Source organism: Melanostigma gelatinosum, assembly GCF_949748355.1.
Source record: "Melanostigma gelatinosum genome assembly, chromosome: 19".
Taxonomy (NCBI): domain Eukaryota; kingdom Metazoa; phylum Chordata; class Actinopteri; order Perciformes; family Zoarcidae; genus Melanostigma; species Melanostigma gelatinosum.
Window position 1 is genome coordinate 14403920 of NC_136652.1, and position 11510 is coordinate 14415429.

Below are 11510 nucleotides of genomic sequence, written 5' to 3' on the forward strand. Positions count from 1 at the left end.
GATACAGGTTAGCGTGATTGTAGATGATGGCGGTGTTGTTTATTTTGTCTACACTCAATCGTAACAATGAGAACAAGTTTTATGAGCATGGGGCGTGATAACAGAACTACTTTTGCTTTCCATGTGGATATTTCTCATGTTTTCTGAGTTTGCTGTGTCATTGTAATAGAAAAACACAGTACTTGTGCAAGTTCTCAAAGTTTGTAACACTGTTAAGCCATCTCTTGTTTTTCACACAGGTGGTATGTTTGTAATACTGATAAATGTTTCTATATTTAGAATGTCAACAGAAAAAAAAAGAGTTTATACATTTTGAAACTGTCCTCAGATACTTGTCAAAGAGCAGTGTGTTTGGTTTTTGGGTAACTTTTAAGCGAACTTGATTGACTGTATCCCTCTTGAAAATATTCAGTTGTAAAGGTAACCAATGATTTGTTGCTTCTTGTAATGAGATTATACATGTTTCAATTTTGCTTCAATCTTGCATTATAAAGAAGTAGTTTACTTGAGGTTAAGTTTCTTAGTTCTTTATCTATAAGAATGCAAATTTATTTCAAAGTACAAGACTATACAGTACATAGTGAAATTGTATTGTATTTCCAAATGTTTTAGTCTATTATAGCGTAAGTTGTTAAATGATTTTATCCAGTGTAAAATATAAGAGGGTGCCACCTGTTTAACACTGTCAAATCTAGAGTGAAATAGGCCTTTATGTTTTGGGCAAGCTGAACAATGCTGTAAAATAAAACTATTTATATTAAGAAGACTGATTACTGCCTACAACAGCCTGGAAACCAGGTTGTCATTATAGGTTCAACTGCAAAACATCTGAAAGACTCACCGAGCTCAATATTAACTGAAACCAATGTTTCCAACATTTTGGGGGCAATCAAGGATCCTTAAGAGGTGTTCAAGGCATCTCAAGCTAATTCATAAAGTTCATCTGTAGCCGACTCTATTTGAGCTTCACTGTGTGCGTTTGACACTAAAAGGCTTTTTTTTCATATTCAGCTGAAGAGGAAAAGTTTTTCTGAGCTCATCGTCGGCGTATGAGCGTGATTTAGGAACACAACAGCTAGTTTTAAGTCAACATTTAATTCACACGTGGAAACTTGAACCCTCCAGCACATCAAATATTTGCCAGTTTTTTTTTTTCAGTTAATAATTGGACTTTTCCTCTCAAGAAAAAAAGCACTTCAGAGAAATAATCACTCATACAGAGCAATATCTTTAACATATCTTTTTTATCCCACACTCCTGCATTTAGAAGATAATGGATACTTGTTTCTTTGTGGAGAAAAAAAAGAAATCACACACACGAAACTAAAGTCCCAGTGTATTTGGTTGACAGTCAGTCTAACTTGATGGCAAAGCCACTTTACGTGACCAGGTTTGGGTGCTTTCTGTAAACATGAGTAACATGAGGAGGCTTGAGTATGAAGTTTCTTACATTTCCGGGTCCTATGACTTATCAGGTGGTTGCCGAGCTGCAGCAGGAGAAGGAGGAGCGGAATAAGAGAAGGGGGGGGACAACAATCTCTGTTGCATCTGGCCCTCAGCCCTCTGGCCAGCCCCACAACAACTCCTCACAGGAAGCAAATACATGCGCGAGAAAGCAGAAGCTGTGTCCGAGTTTAGAGAAGCAGTGTGAGTGTCAGCATGGCCGGGGGCTCGGTGTTCGAGTGTAAGGAGTACTTGTTCAAAGTGCTGGTCATCGGGGAATTAGGCGTCGGGAAAACGAGCATCATCAAACGCTACGTTCACCAGCTCTTCTCGCAGCACTACAGGGCGACGATCGGAGTCGACTTTGCGCTTAAAGTCATCAACTGGGACAGCAAGACGCTGGTCAGGTTGCAGCTGTGGGACATCGCAGGTAAGGACACGCTCATTCGCTTCCATTGCGTGACACGCAACTGAAGCAGGTGGTTTCACCGTCAGTGGATGTCAAGCTCAACTTTTATGTGTGCGACACGCGGGGAAGTTTCACTTTCACAGGTTGCTTGCCCAAGAGTTATTTCACAATGAGACAAATACATTTAATCAGAGTTATACTCACGAACGTGTTTAAATTAACATTGTGCAACATGTTAAATTCCCACGAGCTCAAAAGAAGCACGATAGGGATTTCCTGCAGGAAAGACCGGTTGTCTACTGGTGTATTTTCCACTCCATGATCACGGCAGCTCATAATTGTCAGTGGAATGTAGGTCACGTTGTTACCGACTGAGCGCCACCCCCTCCGTGAAACTTCCCCACAATAATCTTCTTGTGATACTTTCTCTCGGGATAAAACTGTGTTTATAGCTGCACGAAGTGACTTAACCGGCCCTTGTGTTTATGTATCGCAGTGTTTCACGTTGCGAAGTCGCTGTGATGTTCTTTAAATGTTATTGTCCCACATGTGACCTCGTGCATTTTGTGAGAGGATTTCAGTTCAGGAGATTCTTCGTCTGAGCTCCTTCACTTGGCTCTCACAGCAACCCTGTGCGTTCCAGCAGCCTGAGTAAGCAAGCCACAGAGAAATCCGAGCAGTGCAAATAAAAGTTTCTCACATACAGGCGTTTCACTCTCGACTGTTTGTTCATCTCTCGGCACAGAAAATAAATAAAAGCACACTGCAAACAGAGGAGTCTGAGACTGGCGTGCTTGAGAGGACAGGTGAGGGAGGAAGTGAGAGGCAGACAAACCAGCAAACACAATCACTGACTTTTAAATGTCGACCAAGCTGACAGATTCAGCAGGAATGTGGGGCTGGTGGGTGGGTAAAGGGTGTCTGTGATGTCCCGTTAGTCTCTCCCTCTCTCTCTCTCCCTCGCTCTCTCTCCATGTTGGAGCTGGATTATCTTCAGAGCCAAAAATACATCTCACATTAGGGCTTGTGAAATTGCCTGGTCATATAAACTGTAACTCATAAGGCCGGTTTAGAGTGGATATTTTTATGTTGGGTGGAATGAGATCACATGGCTTTTCTTTCGTTGCTGGAGCTGTAAATGGCCCATTTTGAATCATGACAGTTTGTGGATGCAAATTGTATTTGTTTTGTCTCGTTCCAGACTGAACAATCATGATCTCACGTGTGCAGAGGACCGGCAGCAGTAGTTAATCATTCTGTCAGAAGGTGGCATTCGAAGAGAGGGGGTGGGGGCGAAGGGTTGTCTGTGTGTAAAGAATTTGTCGTCGTTGATTAATCTGCAGATTATGTTCTTTATTTATTAATTGTCAGGTCTATTAAATGTCAGAAAATAGTGAAAAAGGGGTCATCCCAAAACTGTAGTCGACATATTTAATTAGCTTGTTTTTTTGTCAGACCCAGAGTCCAAAACCCCAAATATAAATAAATAAAAAAATATGTTTGTTATCATAAAAGACCAAGAAAATAAGCAAATATTCACATTTGAGAACCTGTAAATAACTAACTACTACTACAAACTACTTGAAAACAAAAAACAAACAAGTAATTGATGATCAAAATGCTCTGGCTATCAACAGCTGGCTGCTCTAAAGTCTTGCTACTGTGATGCAGTTAAGTTGCGTACATTGTAACCCTGTTAACATTTTGATGGTTGTCTGCGGTGGGATGATAAACTGACTCATAATGATTATGTCTGATGTCATTAAGATTGGACTTATTCACCAGCTCTTGCAGTAGAAGTATACCACACCCTCCTGTCGATCGGCCCACAGCATCCAAAAGATTTCAAAGTAATCCGTTGCAGAACCCGACTCCAAGTCATGGGTTGATGCACATGCCAGGAGATACTAACAGTGTAGGAGAATTTCAGTTCCTCCAAAATATTCAAGATGGTTGAAAGTCACCATGTGCAAGTGATTTAGCACCACATGCGCCGCAGAGAATAGGGACTGTTTTCTAGTACATGCTGCTCAGACGGTCCTGGCCTGAAGTGGCAGTTACAGCTTCTTTCTTCCTCTTTGTCTAAAATGTTTGATTGCCTGAGTATTTTACGAGTCAGCTGCTGTGGGTCATATATCCACTGTGTGCATACTGTAAGTAAGCTCTGATTAAAGGATATGTTCACGTATTTTCAAGTCTGTTCGATAACAAAACTCGCATGCTTGTACTGTATGCGCACGAGGGCATGCAAGTGAAAATGTCGACCTATCCTTTCTTTATTTTTGTATCCTGTTAAAAGACAAACATGATCAGCCCTGCCTCTAGACATGTTGTATTCATACGTTTTGAAAGTCACCGTGGTTGCGCAGGTCCATCCTCTCCCTCAATCAAACAGACCTCATATGCTGAGACAGATCAGGACAGATGGTCAGAGTACTGCTGTTTTTTTATATTTATTACATCGCTTACAGCGGGGACAGAAAGGGGCTATAGTTTGGTGTGTGTGTGTGTGTGTGTGTGTGTGTGTGTGGGGGGGGGGGGGGGGTCGTTACAGACTGATTGGCGGTGTGGGCTACGTTCCCCCGCTGTCACTTGGGCCCTGGCAACACAAGCTCGGTGTGCAGGGGCATCTGTGACCGAGTGCCAGGGAAGGCCATCTGCCAGACGGCACTCGATCAGACGATCTGCGAGGGTAAATAAAACACTGACGCGCACACACGCACACACACTTAGACTGATATGATACGAGACAAAGGGAACACACTTGCACGTATTAGATTAACAGAACATGCACACACACTGTCACCAGAAAGAAAGTTTGAGGTCAGATGACACGGATACTAAATCGTATTATTCACACCTCCACCAGGGTCTGGCCTGAGGATACATCTCGGATGAAATAAGTCACGAAACGTGGGCGTGAAAGAGCAAAAGCTGGAGGTATAATTGCCAAGTCATTAAGACCAGCCATTAAGCCATTTAATCATGCGGAAAAGGAGGAGGAATTATCCTCTTGGCAACGCAACTTCTGAGTTGCGTTGACTTTTAACAACCATACTAATGATTACAGTCTGGGAGGAATGATGGTAATCAGAGGCTTCTACGAGATGACTGCACCATGGAAGTCACCATGTGAAGTTGGAAGCTCTGCCACCCCTTTTCACCCAAAATTGCTAGTCTCTCCTGGATTCGTCTATATAGCATTGGACAGGATAATTACCACCATGGCATAGTGTAAAAAAGGCTGCACCTTGTAGCATCCAACGTTCCTAGGAGCCGGAGGTCTCATATTAACAGGATGTATGACGTGGTTTCCATCACAGTGCTAACCGGCCGTACTGTCAGGAAAAAACAAGATTTGTTTTAACCTTCTGAGACCAGCAAGATCGCCGGCGATCCCGGCCAACATTACTGTATTTAAGAGGCTGTAGCAATCTCAGTATTAAAGCTAATGAAGATACTGGGCTCATATGAAACTAGACAACCTGATGAATCCATAATAACCATGTCATAGCTTTTCAGGAAGTGAGAAAAGAGCATCGGCAGATAGTTTAAATGGATCTTGTGTAATAATTACACAACAAAGACAGTGGAAACCTCTTAAAGAGATCTCGTCTGTCGGGGTCACATTGATCACTATAAGCGGACATAACAAAAACTAATTCTTGTCTTTATTTCTTATGCAGAGAGATTCCCATCTAGTAGTATGTTTATTGCATGAATATACAGTAATGAAATGGAGAGCTTCGCTCTTTACTGAATTGTATTGACTGACATTGGGACTACTTGCTGTCACTATAAGCAAATTATTTAAACAGCGTCTGTATAGGATTGATTCTGTCCCAAGCTTTTTGATACATATAAGCGGTTTCCACTGTGTTCGTATTTTGAGCTTAATTCCTGCAACATTGTGCCAAAGCTTTATGTAGAGCAGTCAACACTAAAGGGGAAACAAAGGCCATGGCGGTATAATTCAGACTCTGTTCAGTGCTGAAGGCCGTTGTAAGTTCTCACATGCTACTCGGTGGAATTTGACCGTGCCGGTCATGTGTTGTTCAGTCTCCCCTTTACAGCTCGTGCTGAAGACTACCTTAATGACTGGAGCCTGTGTTGTCTTTTATTTTAGCTGTTGGGAGGCCGTGTGGGGAAGTTTCACAGCCGGTTGCCTCCTAACAACAGACGCAGACTGCTGCTGCTGCTGCTACTGCCGTGTCTGGCTTGGACAGTTTCTATGGTAACCCACCCACAGGATAGCGATATGTACGACCGGAGAGGAAACTGGGGTTGCCACGGCTATGGATAATGATGAGACTTTTACTTCTGTTTCTCCCACACAGACAGAGTTCATACAGTGGCTGTAGCTAAACAGATTCTTTTTCATCATGTAGTTCTGTAACTGAAGATTTCGCGTGTTGATACCTAACCGCACTTGAGGTCATTCGTGTGGTAGATTGAAGTGAATTGTCCACGTTTTAAAGCCTTTGGAATTCCACACCAGTTAACTGTCTTTCTTTACGGACAGATTCAGACGTATACTTCTCTTTTAGTTTGTAGGCATGTTGAGCGTTTGAGGCAACAGCGCACGTCTTTGTTCTCTCTGCCGTCTCATGCTCCTCTGTGGCATTCAGTGAGTAAATAGTATATTGTTCACACAGCTCATTCCATCCCTGTGCTTTCTGCTGATTGGGTTAGCAGCATATGACAGTCATTAATGCTTTTTGTACAATTATTTTTGACCTTTTATTTAAATGTAGCTGATTGCTTCATTGAATTTCCATGTTTGGCTTGCTGGTTCCAGCTACTTAAATGGGAGGATTCAATGTTTTGCGTTGTCATACATAATAGGGCTGGCTGCGCAATTAATTACATTTTTATATAAATCGCAAAATATCTGTTTAAGGTGAAATGTGAGTCAAAATACCATTTTGAATGAACTACCGTGGTGCTGTGAGATGTCCTGGCCCACACATCATATTATACACACAGAAACGCAGGCAGTAGATGCGTCTTGTGAAATCTTTGTTGTTGAGGTTGCTGAAGTTGTTGTTCTATATGTACATGACTGTGTCATCGTTTTTATTTTCATATAATGGTGTTAGTTGTTCTCTGTTTGCTGCTAAAAGAATACATACGTAAATTAGCTTATAGCTATCTCTGGTACAGCTAAGAAGCTGTGCACTGTCCCTGTCAAAAAGAAAAATAATAATATTAATAAAAGTATCACACAATGGATTCATAGAGAAAAAGATCAGTCTATTTTTCTTGTCAACAAATCCCCCAAACAAATCAAAGCCGACAATGAACTGATCCTTCCAACACCTTCTGTGTATGAAAAGCCTGATAGTGTATTTCATGTGCCATAGAAGTCTATTTAAAACACATTCATGAGACACAACGTTGCACTGAGTGACCTTTTCATTAGATTGTGATGAACATGTAGCACTGTAGTTTATTTTAAGTAATTTCCGTGTCATTTTTTATCAATTAAAAAAATAAATGGAGAATAGCACCAGCATGATGCACACTGATGTCATTCAACAAAGAGGGCTTTTGTTTACCAAAGCACTCGTGAGTAGTGCGGAATATTGTGTTGAACTTCAGCAACAGGAGTGGAAATGTAGTAAATGCAGCTGAATGATTATCAGGACTTCCTTATGACACCTCAAAGGTCAGGCATCATGGGATTTGCTGTCATTTAATATTAGCCACTTCTGTGTGGAGCTCCTTATCAATACCCCAAAGAGCTCATCACACCATGCAGCATCAAGTGTAAGTGTGCGTGTGTGTGCACATGTGCAACTGCAAGTCTGCATTTAATGTGTAACCGTTCCTAGTCCAAGGTGAGCAGACAAAGAAAAGCTATTTCAGCTATTGTCCCATCGTTGGTCCATCTTTTCATCAGAGCACAAAAGTAGTTTATAAAATGTTATGAAATAACAGGTCTGCTCACCTGTCCTTGTCGCTATGTTCACACCATTTCGTTTACCTCAATAAAACATTGTGCACTGTATTCTTTACCTCTGGTGAATATTCAGCCTCTCCGTTCGGGCTAAACATTAAGCTGGAGCTGAGTCAGACCTTGCAATAGAAGAAAAAGAAGACACGTGCCTTGGAAATGATTCAGATACTCTGCTGGATGTATGAGTTCTACAAGGCCTGGGAGTTAAAGCCTTTTTTTCCCAGTCTATCGGCTCTTTATCCCACTGTGTCGTGTCTCTGGTGAATTCACCTGCGGTTATATCAGCTAAAATTAGACTCTCAATTATGAGCAATTACCGTCAGGCCTGTAGGCCCCACAGTGTATTCACTCTCGCTCACACCCGCACTGCGCCACGCCATTCCAGATCTTTGCGCGGTTGGGTAAAGTGAAAGTATGCTGACAGAAGCTGTGCTCACTGGTCCTCAATCCTGTTCTTGGTTAATTTTCTCAACTCTAACTCGGCTCTAGTGGTTGCAAATTGTCGAATACACTGTACAATTACGTTTGCTCGGTCGCCTTTCTTGTATTGGAGCAGTGTAGCAGAAAGATGTGCTGAATCTAAAATAGTACCAGGAGTCATTGGAAACCTGATATTATTGTAGAGACTGAATTTAAGTTCAATGAGCAGGTGCTTTTAAAGGCACAACATGTCATACATGCCACCCAACACAAAGAAGACTTAGTTAAACCAGAAAAAAAATCCCTTGTTTGTAATCTGACGTCACAAGTTTAGACGACGACTAAATCTGAGTTATACATTTTTTTGGATGCTGCTATAGGTGTGTTCAGATCCGAAAACTAAAAGAGACCTATATTTTTAGTTAGACTTGAAACATCTTCATCTTGTGCAATAGAACTGATGATGGCACACACAAGCTCAAAAACAGGAACCATATTTGGAAGCTTTCGCAAGATCTCTTGTGTGTATGTGTGGTAAAAAACTACTGTTTAAAAAACACAGTGTAAAACCAACCATGACCCTCCAGCTTTGAATGTGAAACTGCTTTTTTGTTCTATGTGGACAAAGAGTTCTGACTGTCTGAAACATAGTAGATGTCATATTATTTAGCATGAAACGGCCTTCTGGCTGAAAATGTTCTGCATTTGCAACCCAGACTGTCTTGGTCACAGATCATGATCAAAGTCATAGTCGGTGCATGCTTGTACTCAGTTCTTCTTTCGGTGGGCGTCAACCCACCGATGTGTTTTTCTGTTTTGGTTTTATTTTGAGCAACCAACTTATCTGTGCACCACAGTGGTGATAACGGAAGTCTGGTAATACATGTTTTCTTATTATCAACAAATCTCATGAAAAGACCAAAACCAACAATAAATGAATCCCAATAACAAGTGTTGTCGGAATAGACAAAGCATGATATGCTAGCTCTTTGCCATAGACCAACATTGTTGTTCAAGAACTATTCAAATCACATCAATGCAACATGTTTCTTTATTACTTTGAACTTCATCCGCAACTGTTTAAGGAAATTATTTAGTCGTCGTTTGAATTGAAAGCTAATATTTCTGGTCCATCCTTTAAACAGGACGAGAAGACGGGAAAAATCAGCTTGCAGGCTAAGAGCAACATACAGGCTGGGGAAGCGTGAAAGAATCGAGAGACACATTTTTGGTTTTGGTCTTTTCATGGAATTTGTTGACGGTAAGAAAAATACAGAATATCAGCCTTATCGTTAATATTCGGGGTGTTTCTTTCCTCTGAGGAACACTGTAAGCCAAAAGTTGCCAGATTGATGAAAGTTTGAGGAAGTCACTGTTGTTGATTATCACACCCAGCAAAAAAACAATGATTCTGCAAAGGGAAGTTTAAGAGGAGGAGATACGTCAGAGCGTTGCTCCTGGAATTTTTTTTCTCACCTCAAGAGCCCGTTTCCTCTTAAAGGTTTCATTTTAAGTGTGCTTATTAAAGCTACCACACAGAACTCTAATTTTGTGTTGAATTTGGCGGTCCTTTTGGACCCTGGGCACCAGGGTCCCTTTAGAAAAGCTCTCATGTCACTTGATAGTCAGCCCCGCACAGTCCTGGTTCTGGTCCTCCCGTGCCTCCCTTCCCTCCAGTAATATTTTCTGGGCCTCCAGCAGCATGGTGTCGGTGTTGGCTCCCAGCGGGGACAGGCGGAGCAGTGAGGCTCTTCTCTGCTCCTGCTGGCCGGAGGAGAGCTTTGCGCCTGGCACGTCTGGCAGATTACTGCTGCCGTTCTCTGTGCAGATTAGGCCCTTGGCAAATTAGGAAAAGTAGGTCGGATTTTTTGGCCACACTTGGAGGATGAAAGTTGTTGAGCTCTCTCGGAGTTGTGACAAAATGGAGGAAGAAATGATCAGGGGAATGATAGAAGACGAGTGTGCTTTAATTCGGGTTGTGGGGATTGAATCCTGGAGATGTTGGACTTAGTAATAACTTCAAAAATGTTCAGTTGAAAGACTGAAGTCGCATTGGGCAGTGGAAGGGACTGTTCCATGGGACTTGCTGATGGTAAATAAGTCTGTGTGACGTCAGCAGAAGTCAGCTGCTCATGAATTCTGTTCTTTTTTTTTGAGCTGAAAAACTTTAAAAAAAAAGCAAAGCATTGTTCATGAGAACTATTGATTGAGTAACCTTTTCACCCTGTAAAAGAGATTTCTAGGACCCCGTCACCTGCACAGACCGCATAATGCAGATTTTTAGCATTAACATTTTATTAATTGCGCATATGATCAAAATATTTGTATGGACCGCCAATCCAGTCTTAGTGCAGAGTCTCTCCGGGTGCCGACCTTAAACCATGAGCTAGATCAGGGCGTGATCAGGTTTAAGGCAATTCAACGAATGAGATCTTCATGTCTGGTGTTGCAGTAATTGATGTGATGTTGCACCCTCTTTTACTCATCTAGCTTCTTTTTACTAAATTCTCCTCCTATCCTCTCAGGTCAGGAACGATTTGGGAACATGACGCGAGTGTACTACAAGGAGGCGGTGGGGGCCTTCGTGGTGTTCGATGTGACGAGGGGCTCCACGTTTGAGGCGGTGTCTAAATGGAAGCATGACCTGGACAGCAAGGTGAAGCTGGCTAATGGCAACCCCATCCCCTCAGTGCTGCTCGCCAATAAATCCGACCAGAAGAAAGACAGCTCCAACAACACGGCCCTAATGGACAATTTCTGCAAAGAGACCGGCTTTCTGGGCTGGTTTGAAACCTCAGCTAAGGTAAGCGATCAATACATTAGACGGAGAAGCTCCAGATAAATATTCTCTCCGATGGTTTTTTACAAAAGTAGTAATACCACACTATGAACCTTCTTCTCTGCAAGTGCCTGCATGGAAACATTTGACCCGAGGAAAAAGTACAAAACTGTTGGCAACAAAATGTACTTTTGTTTTGGACAATGTGTTTAGCTGACAGAACTACCAGTACACACACTGCCGAGTACATCGCCGCCACTCAGCCGCTGCTAGGCGCACAGCTTGGTGACTCAAATATAGTTTTTAGCAAGATTGTTTACCATGACTCATGATACATCGCTTGTTCTTGAGTTTGAATGAAGTGTGTTTTTACGGAGATGAGGGGTTTGCCAATTATGGGTTCTATTCATTCAATATACTGTTGGGTAGTTTAATGGTTAAAAAAATCACATTTTGTAAATAAATCATGTGTTTTTTAAGTGAAAAGTGAGTAACTAGTA

The 11510-nt window shown here is 41.9% G+C and overlaps 1 protein-coding gene across 1 annotated transcript in view; it reads left to right on the plus strand.

The window, feature by feature from the left end:
• Positions 1-1600: 1600 nt before the first annotated feature.
• Positions 1601-11510, plus strand: part of rab32a (RAB32a, member RAS oncogene family) — a gene marked incomplete at its 3' end in the record, with an annotated part of 11415 nt that continues 1505 nt past the window's right edge. Inside the window, exons 1-2 of the mRNA XM_079291182.1 lie at positions 1601-1873; positions 10757-11034. Coding sequence (XP_079147308.1) covers positions 1660-1873; positions 10757-11034 — 492 coding nt within the window. The 5' untranslated portion in view covers positions 1601-1659. The remainder of the gene's footprint in view (positions 1874-10756; positions 11035-11510) is intronic.